Here is a 26,879-nt window from a genome sequence, read left to right on the forward strand (position 1 = left end):
TCTACAGTAGGATGATTAATAAGGATCTCCTGAAATATGGAAACCATACATCTTGTAGATTGAAACCATTTTTTTTTTAATCTTCAGGTACAAAAACTATGGTATAGACCTTCACCCCACCCACTTTATCTACCTTTCGACATCTCGTCATCCTTCAAGACTCTTTTCTGCTCTCTCACAGTCTCTCCATCTGTCATTTTTCAGGACGTTGACATTTTTGAGGAATACCAGTTAGGCATTTTGTAGTATGTCCCTCAGTTTTTTGTCTGGTATTTTCCTCGTGATCAGACTGAGCTCAAGGGTTTGGGGAAGAATACCATGGAGGTGAGGTGCCCTTCCCATCACCTCTCATCAGGGAGTACGCGATTTCAACATGATTTATTACTGCTGTGGTTAACCTTGGTCACGTGGTTAAGGCAGTGTCTGCCAGGTTCTCCACTGTAAAGTTACCAATTTTCCATTCTTGGGCCCTGGGAAACAGATTTCCCAACTAGAGTGCAGAGTTTATGTACTGTTCCTAATGCCTCTACACGAGTCACTGGGTCCAGCTCATCCTCAGCTCTACCTCCTGAAGGGGGCTATAATCCAATGCGAAATCATTTGTTTTATTCCTTCAGTTGGTCTAGATTTGGCCACTGGGAGTTTTCCAGGCTGCCTCTGTGTTCCTTTGACATGCCCTCATTCTTTTCTGTTTTGAGACCTTCCTTCCTTTCTGGTACTACAAGAAGATTGTCCAGGAGCGTCTTCAGCCTTCTCTGTCGCAGCTCCAGAGTCAGCCATTTCTCCAAGGAGCCTTGGTTCCTTTCATTGGCTTAGAAACCAGGATCTGGGGGCTGGGTGTGCTTGTTGCTACTGGGCCATCACTGCTTTTAGGCCCTCTTAGCAGACAGAGCGAGGAGATCCATATATGTTTGCTATCCTGTGCACATACGTACAGCTACAGTCACTTCTGGGTCTCTCCATCTGTATGTGTATTAAGCCGAGGATGAGTTCATACTGATGTCTTGGACTCTGATCTAGTACCACAGGGTTCATTCTAGCCTTCCCCTCCTTGCTTTTCTGTAGCTTCTCTTTCTGACAGTGAAAAACCTGGCTTCAACCATCCACTATTCACTTAATTGCTCAACACCAGAATAGATGTAAAGCAGTTCCCAAATTATCAACCCATATTCCTGTGAGAAACAAATTTCTCAACTAGAGTACAGAGTTCATGTACAGTTCCTAGTGCCTCTAGCCTTAGAATTCCAGTTGAAACACCATTTCCCAGAGTTACTTAGGTTAGCTCCACCCCCCCTTTTTTTTTACCACTCTCTTGAAGACTTTTCAAGAGTTAAGGTAGGCGGGGATAGCTTTAAGGATAGTTCCAGATACCCAGCTTCCATAAATACTGTATTCTGTACCTCTTAGTCATCTCAAATTTTAGCATTGCCCCAGGGAATGCTGGGGCATTCCCCCAAACACAGGGAACTTGGAATTATGTATATAGTTACTGAGAGACTGAATGAGTCTTGATTGGATGACAGATCCTTTCACAAGTCAGTTGGCTTGCAGGTTTTGCTCTTAATAACACTTCAGGATATATAATGGATGATTAGGAGCCAGTTTTAGTGATAGATTATTATTCTTGACTTACAACGAGGCAAGAATTGAGGGACACTTTTAACAAAACTTCCAATTCCTATTTATTTAACTGAATGAGGTTTCCCAGTACTTAAAGCTTGAAAGAGAGAAAGAAAGAGAAAGAAAAAAAGGAGAAAAAAAGCAAAGAGAATCATTGTTGAACCTTGTCTATTCCAGCAAAAAGTGAGCATTCATCGAGTGGATACTAATGGGAGGGGGGGAAAAGCCCATTGGCATCTTTAAGTGATGAATTTCCAATACAGTTTTACTTTTTATGTTTAATGATTATCAATGTGATTAATTTTATTTTTTACCAATTCTGTACCTACTAGTAATGTTAATAATTCAATCAAGAATGAAAGCCTATGATCAGGAAATATAAATTAATTTCCATTTATATGATAGGGTGATCAATAAAACTTTGAGGCAGAAAAACATTACCTATAGGGATAGGAAGGGGTTCAAGGAGAGAAAGGTATGATGTAAACTTTGCGATTCTTAAAAGAGCTTACTTAAAAAGAGAATGATGGTTGGTTTCAAATTGCCGTGGTTTTTAGATTACTTTGGATATGTTTTACTTGTGTCAGTATAATTGCTGAAAATTACATCCTTTTCAACTTAGACATGTAATGAAACGTTTTAGACAGCAGCTTGATGTGCAGTCGCGAATGGTGAATGGGAGGGGCGGGAGGGGAGCCTGTTTGCAGGCCACTGGGCGGCAGCCAGTTTTGTAAGGCCGCCAAGTGTAGACCAAACAGCGTCTGTCCATCTCCTGATAGTATTTGAGACCTTGCACGAAAAACTCTCCCCGGCTCAGTTTAGCTCGTTTGGAAAACGGTGACCACTACCTTGCTGGGTTGTTGCAAAGAAATGTATGCAAAGCCCCTGGTACGCCATGTGCGAGAACGAAGAACGGTGTGCTTGTGGAGTGATGGGCACAGGAGTTCCGACCTAAGACCGCAGAAGGTGGCGGGGCCGGGGCTCCAAACTCCCTGGCCTCGGACTGCTCTTCGAGGTGGATCGTGCAGACCAATCCTCTCGCAGCTAGCGCCCCGCCCGCTCCCCCCCCGCCCCCCGCCCGGCTCCGCCCCCGCCGCCCGGAAGCGCCGCGGCCCCGGGAACCCAGATTCTCCTCGGGACGCTTCCCGCCCCGCGGAGCCGGCTCAACAGGTATGCTGCGGGCGGGCCGCCCGGGATCCTTACCCCGAGCTGCCCCCGGGGCTCCGGGAGCCGCGGGGAAAGGGACGGAAGCCCCGGCCGATAGACGGAGGCTGCAGGGGAACTGCCCGAAGTCCTGCGCGGCGTCGGTCTCCGTGGCGACGCGCGGCACGCCGAGCTCCGGCCCGCGCGCAATCTTGCAGCCCAGCCGGCGGCCGCCTCCCGGAGCGCCCCTACGGGAGAAGGCTTGTCCCGAGAGCTGGGGGCTTCCACCCCCTGGTGCCGCCGGGGCGGGAGGGTCGCCGTCCCTCAGTTCGCGGGCTGGAGTCCTCGAGTTCCAGTTCCGCAGCCTCCTCCCTCAAAACCCCGTCCTCGGGTGTCCCCGGCCTCCTCTGGCAGCGGAGCTGGTTCCAAGCTCCATGCCACCCAGTTGTCCCCTTTCCTACCCTGACGCAAATTATCGAAAACCTGACCTGCCTGCTCGCGCAAGTTTTTTAAAAGTGGGCACGATGCCCTAATTGTGGTATAAAGAGGAAATGCAAGGAAACGGTTTATAATAGTTTGCATTTCAGTCTGCAAATGCTTGGTACGACCACAGTTGAAGAAGTAGTGAAGTTGCCTAGTGCCCGAGCCTGGGCAGGGAAGCACCTGACCTTGACGGCCGCCCACTGTTACGTCTCGGCTACCGACCCAGAGCAGCTCAGCCAGCGGGGGCGTGATTTTCCAAACCGGTCTTGGTAATGTTCCAAACACAACAAAGTACAATCAAGCCTTGATTTACACGCAGTTGCGTTCCTCGAAAATTCGATGTTCAGTAAAACTGTGCAAAAAATATTCTGTATTTACGTGTAAAATGGAGTTTGGTTCTAGCTGCAGATCGTTATAAATGGACTTTTCCACGCACATGAATGCGTGTGAGGACTTGCTAAGGTTGTAGGGCCGCGGGATCGTCCTTTATTTTCGGGACGGCCCCTCGCATCGCAGGACATTAGTATCCCAGACCCCCACCACTTCTATGCCACAGTGCTTCTCCATCTCTGCAGGAAACAGAAAAACCTCCACAAATTCCCAAAATGGCCCCTAGGGGGCAGCACGTCCCCGTTGAGAAGGGCTGAACTGTGAAACTGCACCAGCATTAAGGACATTTCTAGCGTTACCGAGGAGCCAAGCCCGGGGTGTTGTATCTTAGATTCTCAGAACAATCTTGCAAAACCAGGGATTGTTATTTCCATTTTAGAAATTAGGAAAGTGAGGTTTTGAGGGATTAAGTGACTTCCTCAGGATCACAACACTACAGTGTATCAAAGCTGAGTCTGAGCTCAGATTCCACCAAGAAGCAACGTTTCATTTCGGTTGTCGCCTGTGGCCCCAAGGAAAGTTATTTGACTCTGTCTTGGTGAGGTTGGTAGGAAGGTTTTAGCAAAAGGAGTTCCTTTACATTGTAGTGATCAATTGTGTGACTTTGTTCACATTTATGAAAAGTGTGTGATAAAATTTCAGTGCTCTGATTTCAGGAACCACCACGCATTGACACCATGGATAATTACGATCTGATCAAGGCCATTGGGGAAGGTGCCTTCGGGAAAGCATTCTTGGCTAAAGGGAAATCAGATAGCAAGCACTGTGTTATAAAAGAGATCGATTTTGCGAAGGTAAAGTGACGAAGTTCACATTCCTGTTCATTTTCAGTAATATATTCAGCTGGCTTTTAAAATTCAGTATGAAAAAGAAACTCATTTTTTGGCTTGTTTGTTTTTATGATATGAGCCTCAGTTGACTAGGGGTGCCTGGGTGGCTCAATTGGTTAAGCGTCTGCCTTTGGCTCATGTCATGATCCCAGGGTCCTGGGATCGAGCCCTGCATCAGGCTCCCTGCTCAGCGGGAAGCCTGCTTCTCCCTCTCCCTCTGCCCCTCCCCCTGGCCTGTGCTCTGTCCCTATCTTGCTCACTCTCTCTCTCAAATAAATAAAATCTTAAAAAAAAAAAAGCCTCAGTTGACCTTGGTTTGCTCACACTCCTAAGTCTGTTGTCCGAAGAGCAACCAGTATTTTACTAGAAAAAAGAAAAGGAAAGGAAAGGACAAAAACAAAGAAGAAAAGAATAAGATTATATCACTGGTTCCTGTGGCAGTCTTCAGGGTGGCCTGCAAGGCCTGTGAGGTTTGCCCTCCTCCATTGCTCAACTTTTCTATTTTGCCATAGGCTGGTGCTCTTTTTCTGACTGCATCTCCTTCATCAGGTCCCCTCCACAAAGAGGCCTTCCCCAAATCATCCCTGTCCCACCCTCAATCACTCCTTATTACACTGCCCTGGCTTCTTTTCTGAATAACATTTATAATGATCTGGAATTACTCTGCTCACTTTTTTCTTCATGTGCTTATTGTCTGTCTTCTTCAGCATGAAGGACAGTGCCTGGAACATGATAGGGGCTCCAAACATTTACTGAATGCATCAAATGAATGGAGGAAAACAAAGCCTTTTGCTAGTCCAACGATTTTGGAGAGTGATTAAGTATATTTCATTGAAAAGGAATCATTTCTGAATTCTTCTCGGTCAAGTGTTTGTGTCACCCCCTCTAGTGATACTGTATTGGGACAACAATCTCCATCGCATGCTAGAATTAATTTTAAGGCAAGTCTTCTTGGTTGTCCTCTGGAGGATTTATAAATGAGAGTAGCAGAAAACGTGCCATACAAAACGTGTGCAAATGGGGCACCTGGCTGGCTCAGTCGCTCAGTTGGTAGAGCATGTGACTGTTGATCTCAGGGTTATAAGTTCGAGCCCCACATTGAGTGTAGAGATTACTTAAAATAAAAATCTTGAAAAAAAAAACTCTTTAGTTAAAAAAACACAAAAACACCCCAAAGTGTGTGCAAAAATGGACTTGACAAGTTGCACGGTGTGAGTGTACTTAATGCCCCCGAATTGTACATTTAAAGACGGTTAAAATGGTACATATTTTATGTTCTATATATTTTACCATACAATTTTTTAAAGTTGCAAAGGAAAGCAAAAGGACTGCTCAAACTTACATTAAAGCTCAGGTGTAGGGGCGCCTGAGTGGCTCAGTTGGTTAAGCGACTGCCTTCGGCTCAGGTCATGATCCTGGAGTCCCTGGATCGAGTCCCGCATCGAGCTCCCTGCTCGGCGGGGAGCCTGCTTCTCCCTCTGACCCTCCCCCCTCTCATGTGCTCTCTCTCTCTCATTCTCTCTGTCTCAAATAAATAAATAAAATCTTAAAAAAAAAAAAAAATAAAATAAAATAAAAAAGCTCAGGTGTAGATGGTTAGCTTCAGGGAGAATGCTTTATTTACCAGTATAGGTCCCTCTTCATGGCTCCATGGCATACTTCTGCGAGTGTCCTCTTATTCTAGCGGCCTGTCAGAGCTTCCTTCCACGACATTATTCTGCTCGCTCTCCGTCCTTCCACGATATTATTCTGCTCGCTCTCCTTCCTTCCACGATATTATTCTGCTTGCTCTCCTTTATTCCAAGGAAATACCCAGAGATGTATAGTCAGAAAGCAACTTAAATGTCCAACAGTAGGGGATTGGTTACTTAATTTATAAAAAATGAAGCGACTCTTAGAAATCATGTTGCAGGTGAAGTATTGACCTGAGAAATGTCACGGCTTCTGCTAATTGAGAAAACAGTATGCGTAGAACAAGGCACTCTTTGTAAAAATATGTATTCTCTCTCTAGGGGTATATAGATACCCATGCATATATATTCACATACATACAAGGAAGATGTACTAGATTGTTCTTATGTAGGTGGAATGTGGGATTGTGATTCCCAAAATATCTGGCTCCTCTTTCTCAGGCCTTTCTCCTCTCACCCTGTTTATGTCCCCCACCATCTGTTCTTTGCCGACTCTCTTCTCTTTCTCTGGCCAGTCGCCTCGCTTCTGTCTTCACCAGTGAACAGACCACTCTTAAAACTCTCTCTCCAGCCCTGGTCCCTTCCAGACCCCGGTTCTGCATTTTATCTGCTCCGTGCCACACTGTGTTTGTGACATTAGTGTCCTTGTGATATCCAGGCTCAAAACCATGGGGTCATCGGTGAGTTTTTTTCTCCCTCCACGTCCAGTTACTTGCTACATACTGTTGACTCCTTCTCTCCTCTGAGTTTGTTTTATTCCTTTTGTCAATGCCCTGGGCTGCTTCAGGAGCTTTGCCGAGACTCCGGCTTTTGTGTAGCAAAATTCTGATAATGCTCCATTTGTGTCCCCAGACCTTCACTAGGACAGAAGTCGTCAAGGAAAAGATGACCAGATGCATTGCCATCTTTGACTACATAAAATCCTAAAACTTCTGAATGACAAAAGACACCATGAATAAATAAAAAGGAAGTTCACAGAATGCCAAAAACATTTGCACGTATTGACAAAAGAGGTGCTAGCCTTTTATAAATGTATAAAAGAAAAAAAAAACCCATAACTGAAGAAGTCATCATCAAAACTTCAAACTCATTAGTAAACTAAGATATATAAATCAATAAATGTCACTTTTGCTTATACATTTGGGAAGGATTAGAAAGAATATAAAACTGGAGGAAGTGGGCACTCTCTTCCTCTGCTGATGGGAAGGTAAATCGGTATCACTCTGAAGGGAATTCATCAGTACGTATCAAAACCTTGGAAGGATCCATGCCCTGTTTGTATTACAGGTCCACAGTATGTTGTAAAGATGAAAAAAAAAATCAGGCCACAAAAAGTTATGTGTGTATATGTATGTGTGTGTAATATTAACAGTACACACACATACATGCACACTAACAGTGATTATTGCTGAGTGATAGGATTTCACTTCCACCACTCCTCTCTGCATTTCTCAGAATTTTTAATATGGAGCATATATTGTTTTTAAATTATTAATTATATTATTTTTTTTACATTTTATTTATTTGAGAGAGTGAAAGCGAGAGAGATCACAGAGGGAGAGAGAGAAGCAGACTCCCCACTGAGCAGGGAGCTTGACGTGGGGCTCGATCCCAAGACCCTGAGATCATGACCTGAACTGAAGGCAGATGCTTAACTGACTGAGCCACCCAGGCACCCCTGAATTGTATTATTTGTATAGACAGGAAAAGCTATCTTCATTTTGAAAAAGACAAGGAAAAAAGTACACATCCCAGGGTTTACTTATGGAAGTTTATTCCAAGGAAATACCCAGAGACGTACAGTCAGAAAGCAACTTAAATGTCCAACAGTAGGGGATTGGTTACTTAATTTATAAAGAATGAAGCGGCTCTTAGAAATCATGTTGCAGGTGAAGTATTGACCTGAGAAATGTCACGGCTTCTGCTAATTGAGAAAACAGTATGCGTAGAACGAGGCACTCTTTGTAAAAATATGTATTCTCTCTAGGGGTATATAGACACCCATGCATATATATTCATATACATACAAGGAAGATGTACTAGAATGTTCTTATGTAGGTGGAATGTGGGATTGTGAGTCATTTTTGCCCTGTACTTTTATATTGTTTCACTCTTCAGATTAGTTTTCACACTCTCTCTGGTTTGTTTTCCCAAATTCCATTTCCACTCCCCCTCCACGTATGTGTCCTTTGCAGCCCAGCAGCCCCTGTGCTTGCCCGTGGGGCTCTTTCTTTCAAGAAGGTCTTTGCCTGCCCGTCTCTAAGCATCAAGATCCCACTTGCTTCTGGCTGAGCTCCCGGAGACCTTCCAGGACCTTCCCACTTGAAGTACTCTCTCTCTCTCTCTCTCTCTCTGTAAACTCGATAGCTTTTTATCTGTCCTGCTGCTATGGTACTGAATGCCTTCTACCTTGATATGCTTTGGCTGGGTTTTTTTGTGTGTGGGTGTGTGCCTTCTCCCCCTTATTAAACTGTGTGTTCTATGCATGCAGAATGCATATCTTATTCATCTTGGTATTCCACACAGCACCTAATAATGCTTTGCACCAGTAGGTATTCAATACACTTTTATTGGATAAATAATTCAAAGGCTAGATACTTTCAGGCCTTATACCTCTGTTGTTAAGCTGGTACATACTTAGGAATTATAACACCATATTAATTCTAAGGAAAGAAGAAACTATTTGGGAGGTGAATCTTCTATAAGAATATATATTAATTCATTTCATAGCATCTCTCCCATTCTTAGTATAGATAGTAAAAAGACAACCGTATTTTTCTCATACAGCACTGATTTTTTTCATCCTTTTTCTCATGAACCACCCTGGCCTCCAGGACATCACTAAGGAGAATGTCATGTTAGGCCTTGTTCTTCTTGCTTTCCCGTATCTCTTTATGTTATTAAATTTGCCTAGCAACGCCTGTGTCCCAGTATTAATATGTATTGCTTCTTTCTTCCTTTCTACCCTAAAGTAGTTTTTCATTACTTCTTATCTAGAGAAATCTACATTTCCTCACATCTCCAATGCCTCTCCATGCCGTAAACTCTAAACACCAGAACTTGAATGGCTTATTTTCTTACAGGTACCAAAAAGCTACTATTTTCTCTCTCATCATCCTGCTATTATCAAGCATATTCCTTTGATTCTTTTCTTTTCTTTTTTTTTTAAGTAAGCTCTACCCCCAAATGTGGGGTTTGAACTCCCAACCCTGAGATTAAGAGTTGAGTGCTCTAGTGACGCAGCTAGCCAGACAGCCACCCCTATTCTTTTGATTCTTTCCTCCAAAAATATGTTGTGTATTTTCTTATTATAAAATAAAAGTGTTCATTATAGGAATTTTTGAAAAGAACTGAAGGGGAGGGCGCCTGGGTGGCTCAGTTGGTTAAGCGACTGCCTTCGGCTCAGGTCATGATCCTGGAGTCCCTGGATCGAATCCCTGGATCGAGTCGCTCGGCAGGGAGTCTGCTTCTCCCTCTGACCCTCCCCCCTCTCATGTGCTTGCTCTCTCTCATTCTCTCTCTCTCAAATAAATAAATAAAATCTTTAAAAAAAAAAAAAAGAAAAGAACTGAAGGGGAAAATAAGACCATTTAGAGGAAAATAAAAATCACTTATAACCTCTCTCTTTTAACATTATGGTGAATTTTTCTCCAGGCTATTTTTAATGCATAAATACTGGAATGATTGGTGCCTCGGTAGATATACTCTTCTATAGTAGCTTTTTGTACTTAGCAATATGTCGTGAATATTTTCTCAAGTCATTTAGTGTTTTCATATAATAAAATGCTCTTTGGGGCACCTGGCTGGCTCAGTTGGAAGCACATGTGACTCTTGACCTTGGGGTCATCAGTTCAAGCCCCACATTGGGTGTAGAGATTTCTAAAAAAAGAAAAAGAAAATAAACTTAAAAAAATGTTCTCATATAATAATATTAAATGTTCCCAATAATAAGGATAATGCTTACCATTTACTGGGTGCCTATTATACCTGCTGCCATCCTACGTGCTTTACATAATCAACTTATTTAATCCTTGCAACTGTCCTGAAGATAGATCTCATGGGTTCATAGGTAAAAGAGCTGAGGTTTGAAGATGTTAAGTGATTTGCTCAACGATGCCCAGTAGCCAACAGATTCTTCTCACTCTTCCTCTGCTCCTTCTGCTATGACACATTGGCTCCCTTGATTTTTGATGACTGCATAATATGACATCAGGTTAAAAACACCATGATTTAATTCTTTTTGTATTTTCAGACATTTATGTTTGATTTTTTAGGTATGATTAAATATCATGTAATATGTAGAATATAAGTGATTTTTTTATTTTTTATTTTTTTAAAGATTTTATTTATTTCTTTGACAGAGAGAGACGCAGCTAGAGAGGGAACACAAGCAGGGCGAGTGGGAGAGGGAGAAGCAGGCTTTCCGACGAGCAGGGAGCCCGATGCGGGGCTTGATCCCAGGACCCTGGGATCATGACCTGAGCCCAAGGCAGACGCTTAACGACTGAGCCACCCAGGTGCCCCGTAAGTCATTTTTTTTAAAGATTTCATTTATTTATTTGAGAGAGAGAGAGCAGGAGGGAGAGGGAGAGAAAATCTGAAGCAGACTCTACGCTGAGTGCAGAGCGTGACGCAGGGCTCAATCCCATAACCACAAGATCATGACCAGAGCCGAAACCAAGAGTCCGACGCTTAACTGACTGAGAGAGCTATCCAGGCGCCCCTAAGTCATTTTCATTAAACAAACTATGTACACATGTTTACCTATGTGTGCATTAAATAAAAACATTTGGCAATTAACAGCAATTATTCCTAAGGAAGAGGAATTCATGGAATGGGTGGGGAGGACAAGGGGAAGTTTCACTATCATCTTGTTCACCTCTGTCTGGCTTCAAATATTTTTTAAGATCACAAGTGTGTATTATGACAGTAACTAAAAAACTAAAAACATGGTAATGAAGGTTTTTATATAGAATGCTCGGGCACATTTCTGATTATTTTCTTTGGATAAATTTCTAGAAGAAATAACAAGCCAAAAACAGGAGAATTTTTAAAGTTTCTTAGTACATGTCGTAAAATAGCCTTCCCTCCAAAATTTATATACCTACAGCAGAAGTATATGAGTGCCGGTTTGCTGCTCTTTGGGTAACCCTTGGTATTAACATTCTTCTTGTCTTTGCCTATGTCATAGATGAAACATTATATCAAATTTTGTTTTAGTCTTTGTTCTATAGATTATTGAGTGAGGTTGGATATTTTTTTCTGTTTATCAGTCATTTTTGTTTCTTTTCTTTTTTGGGAGTTGCCCATTCGTGTATTTTGCCATATTTCTATTGGCAGATTTGCCATTTTTTTTTCTTGTTAATTTGCCAGAATTCCTTATATATTATAAATACAGAAATATTTGTCACATTTATTGCCAGTATTTTTACCTAACTATAAAAATACAGTCACCTACCTACATTTGCCTTTTGGTTTGGTGTATGACATTCTTTTGAAAAACAGTAGTTAAAATTAAAGAAGTTGAGTAGCCAAGTCTGTCAGTCTGGTAGGAGTAATTCAGTTGCTTGTGTTTTGAAACTCACATGTAGCAGCTGTTTTTAAATTTAAATTGGGGTGGAAGAGACAGAAGCTGAGATTTAAATGATTTATGGAAGGATTCGTAGGTAGGAGGCAGTAAAGCTGGGCTTGAGAACGTTAATGTTTAAAAAATGCTTAACTCTCAGTGAGGATGAGAAATTTGGGAACTCACACATTGTGTGTGGGCCAGTGTTGAAGAACATTACAGAGGGAGCAGGGGAGAGGAACAGGTGACCTGCAGGGGCTGGAAAGGGGGGGCAGCCAGGCCAGGGGTCAGGGTGCGGATGACCAGTCAAGCAACAGCGAAGTGTCAAGAACAAGGAAGAAGACGTGGGAGTGAAGTGTGGCCATTGCCATGGCACCAAATCGATTAAAAAATACCGTCAATAGATGATCTATCGAATAATAAGAAAATGCATCAAATCTAAAATGAAGTCACAAGAGACCATTTTTATTTGAAAATGAAAAACGTAGTAATCTCACTACAGAATTTACCATTCTGGTTGATGTGATGTATGACTTAAAAAAAATTTCATTTGTTAATTCTCAGCAGTGATTGCTGCAGGAACATTGCATTTCTATAAAGAATTTCTTTGCTGCTGAGAGATAAAGATTAAAATAAGTTTCCTCCAGATGCCTAAGTAATTAACCCAGCACCACCAATGCAACTGAACCTTTACTACAGCATACCTGCACCAGAAATATTTATTTTCTTGTTTACGATTGTCACCGACAAACCATTGATTCGATATAGGTCACTCTGCTAATTCTATGAATGTCATCTCCTGCCATTGAAAGATCAGTTTCAGAAGTGTCATTAGAAGCCAGTGAAATCCTGGAGAATTTTAGATGATAGCAGAAAGCATGTTCTTGAAAACAAGTTATCTTTACAGACTACTCTGTCTCTTAATGTAATTTAGATGCCCATCCAAGAAAAAGAAGCTTCAGAGAAAGAGGTAATTCTTCTGGCCAAGATGAAGCATCCCAACATTGTAACATTCTTCAGTTCGTTTCAAGGTTTGACTTTCTAATATTCTTCAAGTGCTTTAATAATAAAGTGTAGGCACATAGACATCTATAAAAGATACATTCCTGAGAACTGCGCACAAATTCATTTTTTGTAAATGGACTCATTTTCCCATTTACTTAAATCGTAATTTGAGACACTGTCTTTATTTCTTCTCTAGTAAAGTTTCTGTAGACAGCTTCCTTAAGTTTGATTAAGTTTTCCCTCCTCTCCTTAATTCTTGCTGCATCAGCAGTTAATGGCTGGTATATTAATCTTGCTACGGTAAGAACTCCTAAATTGTGGCCTCCAGGAATCCACATCTATTTCTCACATTACACGTTGGCTGTGAGTGAGTGGGGTCTTAAGTCTGGGGTCCAGGTGATGGAGCAGCCCAGATAAGGAGCATGCTCTTCTCCTGAGCAAGAGCAAGGGACAAGACACAGAGCCTGCCACACGATCACTCTCGGAGCCCTGCTAGGATGTGGCCTGTTTCTCACTTTCCTTCTGAGCTCCTGTTCCTGTCGGCTAAGCAGCCACGCAGTCAACCCTGATAACGTGGTGACTGGGAGGGTATACTCTGCCTTTGAGAGTTCTTGCCTGTGCTGGGGCAACAGGGGGGCCGTGCAATCCTGTTAGAGAAGGGCAGCAAACAGCCCGCACCACGGGCAAGCAAACAGCCACACTACAGGGGAGAAACTGTAAGGAAGCGGTTTCCTTCCTGTGGATGCCCGAATACAACATCTCTTCTGCCTTCATCTACCACCTGGCTCCAAGGTAAAAATACAAAACAAAACATGAAAGGAGCATTGGTGAGAGACCATTCATTCACTTAACAAACTGTTACTGAGCGCTCACTATATGCCAGGCCTTGTTCTAGGCGCCAGGAATAGAACAGTGAGCAAAACAGGCAAAAGTTCCTGTCCTCATGGAGCTTACATTCTAGGGGGAGAGACAGACAATAACACGTCTACTGTACGTCAGGTGCGCATCAGGCTGTGACAGGGCTGTGTCTGCCCACAGCTCACCGTGGAGCATCCCCATCCCAGCCCCCAGCCCTGGGCAGGGTGCTTGGATTCACAGGTGGAACGTAGTTAATGGAGCAGGAATGTTACCTAGATGTCTTCCAGCGCCCTCAGGGGTGTACAAATCAGGAAATAAATATACATAGCCACTATTTTTTGAGCTTTTACACTGTGTAGGGCACTTGGTTTCTTACAAACTAAAACGACTGCATTCAGAGCAGTTCTCTGTATGGCCCTCTTCAACTGCTGGGTATTTTAAAGGAGTTCTCAGGGCTCTTGTGTGGTCTTCCTGGGACTGGAGCAGTACATGTGAGCAGGGAGTTGAGTTGTTTTGAACAACTTCTAAGGGGCAGCCACTGAATAAAGTGCCCTCGGTTCCTATTCTTTGATTCCTAACAAAGCCAGAAGACGATCTTTCTTTTCCTCATTCTTTGGGTTCTTACTGTGACTCCCTCTGTCTGGCTAACACCTGTTCATGCTCAGGCCTTCTCGAGATCACAGTTCCAGTCATGGCACCCTTTACTGACCGTGCATAGCCCCTCCGCCCTTTTGTGTGCGTGTGTCTGTTTACATATGCAAGTCTGAATTGGTTTAAGATAGTCCCGTTAAGATAGCAAACCTAATGAATTCTTTTGTCATCACTTGATCCTCAGCATCCAGCACAGAGTAGGTGCTCAATACACATTGGCTGAGTGAGTACATGGACTGGACCACTTCCACAGAGTAGAATATGTCTTTATGCAAAATAGACATTTGAGGACCATTGACACTGGTGCTGTTATAAAATTAGAGGTCATTTGGACGGTAGAAATGACCTCCACCAAGTGTGTTTATATCGTAAGCTTAAGCTTTCTTAGAACAGCTTTATTTTTTGTTTTTGGAGTAGAGTGCCCCTGTGTTTAGGAAGGCCAGAGCTATGGGCACGCCTCTGGCTTTGCCTGGCAGGTTTTTGGGACTTGAAACCTGGAGCTTATCAAGATAAAGCCTTTGTTTACCCTCAACAGCTTGTCTCTGAACAGAAGAACCATGGCTCTAGTTCAGTAAATGTTTGCCTATAGAAAGCATGAACTTTTTTTAAGTTTGAAGCAGTGTAGGAACAACAAGGGAGTGTAGTGAGATTTTCCTAAAGCTAGATTAATTCCACTTAAATTCCTTCAGTAAATATTTATCAAGTACCTCTTACATGCTAGGTGTGTTCTGGGTTTCATCAGTGAACACAGTAGGCCAGAATCCCTCCCCACACTGTTGTCTGCTGCGGCATAACAAACGACCACAAATTCAGTGGCTTGAACCAACACCCATTTATCTTCTCCTGACCCCTCTAGATCACAAGTCTGGGTGTGGCGTAGGGGATTCTCTGCTCAGGGTCCCACAGCTGGGTCTGCCCTCTCCTCGGGGGCTCAGAGTGCTCTGCCGTGCTTACTCATGTTGTTGGCAGAGTTCATCCACTACGATCATAGGACTGAGGTGTCTGCTTTCTTGCTGGCTGTTCACTGGGGGTGGTTATGGGCCAACTGCCCATCCCTGCCATGTGGCTCCTTCAGTAAGTCTTCTCCCACTTGCAATCTTTCACTTCCTCTGTCTCTGACCTCTAGACCTAGATCTGGATAGCTCCTATGATTAGGTCAAGCACCCCCCCTCCCCCCCGTTAAAATCTCCTTTTCTATTAATCAACTGACTTCAGTGATAACAGCAAAATCCCCTCTGCTGTATGCATGACATCGTCATGGGAGTGATAGCCCCTCCTATTTACAGGTTCCACCCGAACTCCAGGGGCGGGAGCCCACGGGGTGTGTGCGCGGGGGCCATCTTAGAAGTCTGCCTGCTACAGACTACGGAGTCTGCAGGCTAAGGGGAAAGGTAGGGAGAGACAGACAATAAATGTAAACATAACTAATAAGCATATTGTATAGTATGTTAGGAGGTGATTAATGCTGTGGCAACATAAAATAGGGTGAGGCAGGAGTGTGGAAACTATTTAAGACAGAGCGGTCATTTGAGCAAAGACTTGAAGAGCCACTCTCAACTCTGCAGAAGAGCTTTCTCGGCCAGGGGAGCAGCCACTGCAATGGCATGAGGGCAAGAGCAGGCCTGGTGGGTTAAAGGACCGGCCAGGAGGCTCTTGGGAAAGGCAATCTGCTATGGGCCCTGAGCATCTCTGCACATTTCTGCCAAATGTGCCAGGAGGGCTTTGCCCTGACCGCTGTCTACCCAGGCTGTATCTCCTGACTGCGTTTGTAGTGAGCGACGCTGAAGGATGAGACGTCTCCCCCAAGGCAGAGCTGGCCTATGCACTGCTCACCAGAAAGCAGCAGCTTCCTCAGGTTCCTCTCCTGCCACGTCGCCCACGGCAGGTGCGCATGTCCTCCGTGGAACGAGTGCTAACGTGAAGCTCTGACACCTGCTTTTGCCAAGAGGAATAAAGTCCTTTGCCACTGGCCCAGGAGTCGCACGTCCCAGCATCCATGAAAAAGTCAGAGGCTTGTAAGTAGGGTAGAACCTCACACCTGGCACAGAGCCCTCTGTGAGACGTCCGTGTGAGTTGAGTGCAATGGGCAAGGGAGAAGAGCAGGAGATGCTTTTATTCTTGATGCTGATTCTGTGTCCCTCCTTGATTTGGGGTGCTAAAATGCTTTTATTTTATGGAATGATGGTGGTAGTGGATCATATTTCATCAAATCTAGAGGCCATTGGTTTTAAGATGCACCATTACGTGCTAATTCCAAGGAACAATACTGCCAATTTAACTATAACACAGTGCTCTTCCTTATCCCAATTTTTATTTTCTATGTATTAAAAGAGCTTTTTAAGAGGTATTTACTTTCTGTTACTCTTGTGCATACGTAAAAAGGAAACTACAAGCAAATTAAATTGGTTAAGGGGTTCTAAAAATCATGCAGGCAGTAATAACATCAAGACTGCTGGGCCCACAGCAACCGATTGGAAGATGCCAATGTTTATAAGATTTTTTAAGAAGTGCAGTTTAGAATGAATTAATTACAGTAGTTGTTTTTTACACGTTGGAATTTGACAATAGAAAGGTTGTTTAATGTTAGTTCCTACCGTGAGTGCCCCTCAATAGTTTGGAAAGGTCAATGACCCGTGAGCTTTACAGGTCCAGAAGTTGCTGCCCTACAATGTGTCTTGCACTTCCTTTTTAGAGCGTCCTTTTCCTCCTTTCTGCATTTCCAAATATTATATGTGCTTTAAGACTGAACACAGATCTGTCCCTTAACGGAAAGGGACCTGTCTCACCTCTGCTCTGAGACTCTCCAAACTCTTACTCGTGTGGCACGTAATACGCTTTATTATAATGCTAGTGTATAGCCTTTATTTCCGTCAATGAGATTGGAGGCCATGAGGACAATAATTGTTTCTTATACCTCTCCCCCCCCCACCACAGTGCTTTACTTTTCTTAAACAGATGGAAAATTTGATAACATAAATGATCTTTCCAGACAGTTCTAACCCCATTAAATATGAAATTAACAGTGGCTAGTGGGGGGGAGGGGGAATGCATATTTAGAACCAAATGATGCATAAATGACCCAAATAGTTTCTTCTAGATGGCTCAGCCATGATTAATCCTGAAGCAGGCAATTAACTTCTTTTATGGAAAGCCAGTGTAAGGCTGAGTGAGTTGGAGGTTGGTGGCAAGGAAGTAAAATGGAACCTTTTCTCCTTAGTTTTCTGATTTTGCCTGTCCCGTGGTTTTGCCACTGCCCTTCCTTCATCGCCAAAGTGACCCTCTCAAGGACTGAGCTATGAGAAATAGCAGTTCTCCTAAAACTCATACATTCCTGAAGATAATTGACCCCCTAGATAATTAGGGCGTGTCCGGAAACACCTTCTTAAAACCTTCCTGGACTCGCCAAGTCTGTCCTTCACTGTCTCTTGTCCTCGTTGCCCTCCAAGGCACAGACATCCACGGTCACTCTTCTCATGTATGCTGACCAGCTCCCCAACTAAACGGTCGCCTCCTCATGCAGGGGGTCATTGGTTTGAAGATGCACCATTACATGCTAATTCCAAGGAACAAATATAGAGCAAATATCAATATCAATATATTTGCTCTATATTCCCAGCACCTCATTCCTTGGCATGTCCTCAATAACGGTCTGTTGATGAATGAATGGATCTGTCCCCTTTAAGGAGGTGGGAATTGAAGTGTTGTGTCAGAGGATCCCTGAGTTTGTGACTCGGAGGCAACTGAGGGCAGATGCTGTCAGGATGCTCACAGACACTCGGTAGCTGGTTTAGGCTCCTTGAAAGAGAGAGGGAGCAAATGATAGCTATTTGGCAAGAGATGCTGAAATTTAGTGGATGCTCCATAACTACTGGGCAAAACACGAGGAAGATTAATACTTGCTTTAAAGCCTGATTTTGTGCCATTTTTTGTGTGTGCTCCTTAGATTTTTTTTAAATTTTTTAATTTTATTATGTTATGTTAATCACCACTTAACCACCCTTTAAGAAGCCCCTTCCATGTGGCAGCTACTGTGCCAGGCGCAGGGAAGACAAAAGAACAAAGTGTGGGCTCTGTCTGCAGGGAACCCACAAAGGAGTGGGAGAAACGAACAACTGAGTAGGAGCCCTTCCTAGCAGGAGCCCAGCTGGTGGTTAGCTGGTTCCGGGAAAGAGCTGGTTAAGCAGGAAATCATACACACATATTTTTTTGTCTATAAATGCACAGTCATTTGCCAAACTTTTGATATAAGACCAAAGACTCATCTTTGATGATGAGCGTGTTGAATAGAGTTCTGAATATTCCTTCCTATGTAGACTACTCCCCTCATTTCTGGTTTCCAATTTCTTTTCTTTAGAGTGGAGTCAGAATTTACAGATAGTCTGGGTGCACAGTCTTTTTAAAGCTTTCTCAGTTATTTTCGACTTCTTTATCCAACATTTAGGTCAAAGACCCCCCTTTTATTATTATTATTTTTTTAAAACTACTCCCTTTTACTGAGTTCTCCACAGTAGTCAACATAGGTTTTGTAGAAATAATCATCTCTCTCTCTTTTCCATTCATTTTTCATCAGTTCATGCAATAATGACAGTAACAAGTATAATTGGCTTAAACAGATTTGGGGATGAACACAGTGATCTTGGTGAGAATTTGTGGGAACAGAGGTACCTGAGAATGCTAGAGAGTCTAGTAGTTACCAGGGTAACCCTGAGTGGGCAGCAGTAATGGTAATGACTCTAGAAAGTAGGTCAGTCCGAGGTTAGTTAGAAGAGTGTCTATTGTGCTCCGCAACATAGTTGAGTTAAGTGCCATATAAATAAAAGTTTACACCCAAGGTCAAAGGTCCATTAATTCTTCCTGGGGTTTTGGTTAAGATTCATGGCTGCTATTTTACAGCAGATTTCTCATCTCTGGCAGGAATGTGTTAATAATCATTGTTAACATTTACAGAACTCTCATTATATGCAGACATTGTTCTGAGCATCTGACATGGATTAACCCGTTTAATCTTCGCAACAGTCCTTAGAGGAGTTTCTATATTGTTATCTCCACCTTACAGATGAGATAATGAGGCACAGAGAAATTTAAATAACTTGCCCAGAGTCACAGAGCTAAGAATGTTAAGTGGCGAAGTGGGCTGAGAATCCAGTCCATCATGATTCTGCAGCCAACCTTTTTAACTGTTGTATACTGCATTTTTCTGTATATTCTCCACCTTTGAGAACATGAAAGGTAATGATGCCTTTTCTTATAGAGAACAACAGGTTGTTTATTGTGATGGAGTACTGTGACGGAGGAGATCTCATGAGAAGGATCCATAGACAACGGGGAGTGTTATTTAGCGAAGATCAGGTAAAAACACCTCCAATTTGGGGGCGCCTGGGTGGCTCAGTCATTAAGCATCTGCCTTCGGCTCAGGTCATGATCCCAGGGTCCTGGGATCGAGCCCTGCATCGGGCTCCCTGCTCTGCGGGAAGCCTGCTTCTCCTTCTCCCACTCCCCCTGCTTGTGTTCCCTCTCTCGCACTCTCTCTCTCTCTCTGTCAAATAAATAAATAAAATCTTAAAAAAACAAAACAAAACAAAAAAACACCTCCAATTTGCCTTTTAATTTATATTAGGGGGAATTAAATTTATAATGCCATAAGCAGTAGCCCATGTTTATATACAGCATGATTTCTGGTAAAGAAATTCAAACCATAAAACAGTGGATAAATATTCTTGATAGATTTAGTCCAGAACATGTTTGCAATTGAGCTGAAATTGAATCTCTTTTTGAGAGTGAACTTTGAGAAACGATAGTGTTGTATTTTTGGACAATCTCCTGTAGGATGCCCTTGAGATCAATCTTCATGGCTACAAAAATGTGAATATGGATGCTCCTCAGCCATTTTAAGTGTGACACATTTATAGCTTCACTCTTCTTCCTTTTACCACTTAGTACGCTGTTTTAAAATAGCTATCCCACTTTGCTAGGGAGCATGGAAGCTCTTCGTGACAACGGCTATTTAGTTTCATTGATTATGAAGAGAGAAGAGAGAAAGGCCAAGAGTAATAGCCTCGATTCCCATTCTCTCTTTGCACAAACACATTTTTCTTCCATCCTCTGAGCTTCCTTTGGAACCCTCTTGGGAGCTGTGCTCATGAAGGAGACAGCAGGAATGTGTGTGTGGAAGGGAGTCCAAATGGGGCCTGTGTGACAGGTGGGGCAGGCCACTGCCTGGAGCAGTGCATGGGAATGGCCCGCCATCTTTCTTTCGGCCATTTGTTTCTGTGTCCTATTTTACTGTTTAAGGACCACATGCCTCTATCATTTCCTCCTGGAGCTAAAATGGGATAGTTTGAATGTACATATGATTCAAGAATCGGTATCTTTAAACTTTGTAAATTTAATCAACCATCCTTCCTCTGCTCCTTTACATTATATATTTAATTCAGTATTTGTAGAAACCCTCCTTTCTTCCCCTCTAGGGATTATTTTGCCATATTTAATAAAAACACTTTTATCCACAAAATTTTGAATTACATTTCCCTTTGTTGGAAAAGAACTAAAATTACAACTGAATCTTAGCATCTGGAGTATGGCTATTTTTGCTTTTCTTTTCCTTTTACTGTGGCATCCGGCAGACAAAGAACCAATGACATTTTGAAATAGTTTAAGGAAGTCTTTATAGGCATAGAACACATTTTTAAAAAAGAGGCTCGTGGCCAGCTTCGATAAAATAAAATCATGACTAAGAAATGAAATTAAGTTTCAAAAAGTTTAAAAGTATAATATCTGTTTTTATATCATATACACATATATTGGTATTTCATTGAAAATTTTAATAACCGCACAGATTCTCTGCTTCTTCCTCTTTCCCTCTCTGCCTTGGCACCCTCCTTCCATGGAAAAGGAAACACCGATGGCACCAGGGTTATCAGGAAATGCTGCTTATCTGCTATCCTGATGCAGTTAGCAAACTAGTGTTAAGAAAAAAAAAAAAATCATGAACTGCCTCCCTCTCTCCCCTGCTTATACTTACCTTTCTCTCTGTGTGCGTAGTTCCCTTTGATACCAGCACATTTAGATTTCCTTTTTGCACCTTCATTTTTTTTTCTATAAAAAGAGAATCATGTGATAAGATGGTATGTCTAGTAATTTCATTCATATAAATACATACACATAAATATGTTATTTCTCTCTTTTCGCATCTTTTCATGAAGACATTTCAATGACCACCAGACTACTGACTGGCTTTGTTTTATGTTCCCTCCACAGATTCTGAGTTGGTTTGTGCAGATTTCTCTAGGACTAAAATATATTCATGACAGGAAGATCTTACACAGAGACATAAAAGCACAGGTAACAGCTCAGAGAGAAGATCAAGACAGAACTGATCTTTTGTTTTCTTGAAATATCTCCAACAACGTAGCATTTTCTCCATTTATAGAACATTTTTCTTAGCAAGAACGGAATGGTTGCAAAGCTTGGGGACTTTGGTATAGCAAGAGTTCTGAACAAGTAAGTACTTTTAAAAATCATTTTTCTTTGATTCATAACAGCCAAAATATGTATTTTTAGGTATCATGAATTAAGATATTAAAAGTTTGGTTTCGGGCGCCTGGGTGGCTCAGTTGGTTAAGCGACTGCCTTCGGCTCAGGTCATGATCCTGGAGTCCCGGGATCGAGTCCCGCATCGGGCTCCCTGCTCAGCAGGGAGTCTGCTTCTCCCTCTGACCCTCCTCCCTCTCATGCTCTCTGTCTCTCATTCTCTCTCTCTAAAATAAATGAATAAAATCTTTAAAAAAAAAAGTTTGGTTTCCAGATAGTTTTAGAGAACTGTTTCTATAAATGCATCATTCATTCAGATGATATTTTGCCTAGGATTAAAATTTCCAAGATAAATCTTGGTATAATAGAAATATTGTATAGTGTGATATAAGGTTATCAAATGAGATGTGACTGAATATGCATAAAGCTAGTGAGAATTGAGTGAAACAGGCAAATTCACACATGCTCTGGGGGATATATTGATGCAACTGTTTTGGAAGACAATTTGGTGGTAGTAAACGTCAAGAGATTTTTTTAATGTTCTATTTGTTCTAAAGGAATAGTTTGATATATGGAATAATTTAAATGCCTAATAATTGGGACATGGGTAAATTTTATAAAGCTTGGCACAAGCATGTACCTGAGTATTATGTAGCCACTCACATTGATGATTTTGAAGACTTCTTGATAATGTGAGAACAAACTTTGTTATATTAAGACAAAAATGGAATTCTGAATTTTATTTTATTTTTTTAAAGATTTTATTTATTTGAGAGAGAGAGAGAGATTGAGAGAGAGCGCATGAGGGGGGGAGGATCAGAGGGAGAAGTAGACTCCCTGCTGAGCAGGGAGCCCGATGTGGGACTCGATCCCGGGACTCCAGGATCATGACCTGAGCCGAAGGCAGTCGCTTAACCAACTGAGCCACCCAGGCGCCCCTGGAATTCTGAATTTTAAATACTCTGTGATCACACCTATATGAAAAATATGCATGAAAAAAAGACAAGAAGGAAATATATCCAAATTTTAATAATAGCTGTTTCGGGCTAGTAAGATTCTGGGTAATTTTTTTCTTCTTTATTCACTTCCATATTTTCCAAATTTTAAGTCATGGGACTGCATTACTTTGGTAATTGGAAAGGGGGAACTCTTTCCACATCTAAGAGTTTTGTAATGTAACAATTGTATTTCTTTGTGACGCCTTTAGCCATAAATATTTTTTACGTGTAGATTTTGGGCTGGTGAATTATAAGTTTAAAAATCAACTTATTTTATTACTCTGTTATTAATATGTAATGTGTTGGCTTTATTTTAAGATGTACATTCATCAAATTTTGTGTTATCCATTTTTACACTTTCTTCTTGCATGTCCGTGTCTTAAGCCTTTTCTTACTCCAGTAACAAACCATATTATTTTATTATCTAACATAACTTCCTAGTTCCATGGAACTTGCTAGAACTTGTGTTGGAACACCATACTACCTGTCCCCAGAGATCTGTCAGAATAAACCCTACAACAATAAAACGTGAGTTGCTGACAACTGGTGTGAAAGTCTCAGTAAAGCGGGTGGATTCTCTCTTTCTCATGGTACTTTCATAATTTCGTATTTTCTTCACGTGTGAAAAGGGGATTGCAGCGACTGTCTCCAACCACTTCAGTGTCCCCTGAAGCTTTAGAATGTATTTAGAAGAAAGACATTTCATTTGAAGATACAAGTGATAAAAAGACTAGCACTGGAAATTTCAGTCTTTGTGACGTGCATCTGTTTGATTGTCATACCTTCCGAACACCGTTTAGCCTCACACAGGGAAGTGTTGTGGCTGGGTCAGAGAGAAGGCAGCGGGGGTGCTGGGTTAGGAGCAAGGAGCCCTAGTCTTGGCCCTGCCGCCATCTCGACCCTGCTGGTTGACCACTGTGGGCCTCAGTTTCCCTAGCTGTAACAAAGAGAGTGTTGGCAAGGCAGTTGTTAAGGTATTTCCAGCTTTAAAACCCAACTAGTTTTGTGTGTGGGATACCAGAGCCTACCCTGGCGGAATAATACTAATATGCACAAGAGTAAAAGGTGAACATGAGGTAGTTTTTACTTCCAGGTAAGGAGAAGCAGAAAAAAAATTCACTTTTCAAAGTCAGCTGCCGGAGGAACTAGTTGGTTTAGCAGGAAGACTGAGTTCCTTCAGGGAGTTAATTTTCCCTTTGTTTTGGAAAATACTCAAGGGATATTTGGCTGTTTGACTTTGCAAGAGATAAGTGGAGGGCAGAGCCCAGATGGTAGAGATTTCTAGAAAGAATAGTAGATACTTCTCTGCATAATAGAAAAACAGGCTTTTTTTTTTTTTTTTTTTGAATAGCCTGTAATACCAAGTAGGGATTTGGCCTCCAGTTGAGCAGGAATGCAGCTAGTGGAGCCTGGGTGGAAGGTGAGACTGTCCAGAGAGGCACCCTGGGTCAGCAGCATTGTTTTGTACTGCTTTGTAAAAAATTGGAGTCAACATTTAAATACGCTGATTTGGTGCTTTCGATAATTGGAAGATCTTAGCAATAATCAGCTGGGTAGCTGCTGTAGAGCAGGAAACAGGTCCCTGGTTCAATGCAGCCCCCACCACACGCAGGGCAGGGCCCTAGAAGACTCAGAAAAGGTTCCACCCAGCCCGGGGTGGTTGCACTCTCTGCGGGACCACACTGGCTGGCTATAGGGGACACTCTGGAACAGGGGAGGATGTGGGCCCAGGGAAGACCTGGTGAAGATAAAATTCTGTGTGGTCGTGGGAAGTGGTCCGTGAGCCTAGGAACTCTTAGAAAAACACTAGAAAGCAGTTGGAAGTTGTTTCCTACCTATTCTGTAATCACTCTTCATTTCCTCAAGCCTTCAGGATGTCTCCCTCTGCTCCTCCTGGGCACACTCAGAGGAAGTGTTGCTCAACAGTGGAACCATTTTCCTCGATTTACCAAATCCTTGTTTTGACTGTTTCACTTCTCACTGTATTTTCTTTGGTGTTTAGATTTAATGATGCTTTTTCTGTGAAGTAACTCCATACTAAACTAATCACATATAAATGCTAAGTACTAAAGAGCAAATCTCTAGTCATCTATTGCAAGCACAATTTTCAAGTTTATTGAGGGCCAGATACTATGTCATCACTTAGTAGAACTTTGGTTCTGTCAGTAGCCTTGAGTAGAATATACCTTCCTAATCAACCAAATTTTACCCTTTGAATCAAAACCAATCTGTGTTTGAGTCCCGCCAGCTTCCTCCAGATTGCTCAGAATTCCATATAGACACATATTTCCTCTGAGCACATGAAGCTGAGGTAAATACTGAGCCCTCAGATTGTAGCAAAGTTGGCATACCTTTTCTCTGCTCCGATTCTGACAAACTATGCACTGTTTCGATTTGACCTCTCACCTTAGTAGGACTAAGAATTGAAAATGTATCTGAAAGCATTTGTAAAAAACTGGTCAACCTATAAAATTGTCAAGATACACAAATATAAGGCCCTGTAAGGATAAAGGCTTTAATTGAGAATTATGGATATTTCTTGGCATGTGAACTCTTATCTTCCCTAGGGATATTTGGTCTCTTGGCTGTGTCTTGTATGAGCTTTGCACACTCAAGCATCCTGTAAGTATGTTAATCATCAGATTAATCTTGAATTATTGAAACTATAAAAGTGAAATTAACTTTTGAGAGGAAAAAGGTTAATGTTTGGAGTTATTAGGTTGTTAAAAATTACATGGACAAGCTATTAAGATGAACGATCGATCCATGTATATCGACATGGAAAGATGTGCAACTTGTAAAGTAAAAAACCCAAGTTGCAGAATAGTATATGTAGCATATTTTCATTAAAAATAAATTGTGCGTGAATATATAATCAGCAAAGGGAAAAGGTGCGTGGGGTGATGTCCGTAGGAAACCAGGCACAAGCTTCTAAGACTTGTCCATGCAGGAATCATGCTAATTTCTCCAGCAACAAGTAGTGACAGCACGTGTGAAATGTTATCAACCAGGGAAGCTCCTTAGAGACCCAGTGCTCAGGGTTTGGATGTGGGACTGGTCATGTGGGCACCCTATGCCTGGCAGGTACCAAGCTTCCAGACTCCTAGGAAGAAAGCAGGTGTTCAGCATAAACCATATTGTTTGCGCCACCAATGTAGGTAAAGAGAGCCACTCTGAACATTTAGGGAGTGGTGGGAACTCTCCAGAAATGTGAGTTCCCAGATGCCAGCCAAGGGCCAATATGATAAACAGGCTTTTCTAAGGAGAGCACTCTTAAAGAGTTTAAGAACTCTTTTCTACACAGCTGTTATTATTATTATTATTATTATTATTAATTATTATTATTGTCAAAGGTCAGACAGCTAGTACGTGCCTGACCAAACCTGATCTTCACTGCCACACAGTGCCGCTGAGCGTTATGCTTATGTGTAAACCCATGGCCTCATACAATGGAAGATTTTCTGGTTTATGAAGAATTTTTGAGGAAATGTTTATGCTATGTTAATTTAGAAAGCAAGGTGCAAAGTTCCATATTATTATGACCTCAACTCTGTAAACATTATTTTACTTTTTTTATTTTTTATTTTTTTTAAAAGATTTTATCTATTTATTTGACAGAGAGACACAGCGAGAGAGGGAACACAAGCAGGGGGAGTGGGAGAGGGAGAAGCAGGCTTCCCACAGAGCAGGGAGCCCAACGAGGGGCTCGATCCCAGGACCCTGGGATCATGACCTGAGCCGAAGGCAGACGCTTAACGACTGAGCCACCCAGGCGTCCCTACTTTTTTTTTTTTAAATGTAAGCTCTATGTCCAATGTGGGGCTTGAACTCACAACCCCAAGATCAAGCGTTGCATGCTCTACCCACTGAGCCAGCCAGGCGCCCCAGTAAACATTTTTAAAAAGACTAGAAGGAGGGCGCCTGGGTGGCTCAGTTGGTTAAGCGACTGCCTTCGGCTCAGGTCATGATCCTGGAGTCCCGGGATCGAGTCCCGCATCGGGCTCCCCGCTCAGCAGGGAGTCTGCTTCTCCCTCTGGCCTTCCTCCCTCTCATGCTCTCTGTCTCTCATTCTCTCTCTCTCAAATAAATAAATAAAATCTTTAAAAAAAAAAAA

At 42.3% G+C, this 26,879-nt stretch overlaps 1 protein-coding gene across 7 annotated transcripts in view; it reads left to right on the plus strand.

Moving 5' to 3' along the window:
* Positions 1-2,708: 2,708 nt before the first annotated feature.
* The window catches only part of NEK5 (NIMA related kinase 5), a 60,159-nt gene continuing 35,988 nt past the window's right edge, over positions 2,709-26,879 (plus strand). For 4 of the 7 annotated variants that reach the window (XM_081814874.1, XM_081814877.1, XM_081814879.1 and 1 more), the window contains exons 1-9: positions 2,729-2,790; positions 3,351-3,515; positions 4,293-4,430; positions 12,658-12,754; positions 19,489-19,586; positions 21,495-21,578; positions 21,667-21,737; positions 23,207-23,293; positions 25,333-25,387. In XM_081814874.1, the coding sequence (XP_081671000.1) occupies positions 4,314-4,430; positions 12,658-12,754; positions 19,489-19,586; positions 21,495-21,578; positions 21,667-21,737; positions 23,207-23,293; positions 25,333-25,387 (609 nt within the window). In that variant the 5' untranslated portion in view covers positions 2,729-2,790; positions 3,351-3,515; positions 4,293-4,313. Of the gene's footprint in view, positions 2,791-2,850; positions 3,516-4,292; positions 4,431-12,657; positions 12,755-19,488; positions 19,587-21,494; positions 21,579-21,666; positions 21,738-23,206; positions 23,294-25,332; positions 25,388-26,879 lie in introns of those variants that run through there. The other 3 variants (XM_081814875.1, XM_081814878.1, XM_081814876.1) reach the window with 3 other exon arrangements.

The sequence above is a fragment of the Leptonychotes weddellii genome, chromosome 3 (assembly GCF_054177405.1).
Source record: "Leptonychotes weddellii isolate Sample4059 chromosome 3, ASM5417740v2, whole genome shotgun sequence".
NCBI lineage: Eukaryota > Metazoa > Chordata > Mammalia > Carnivora > Phocidae > Leptonychotes > Leptonychotes weddellii.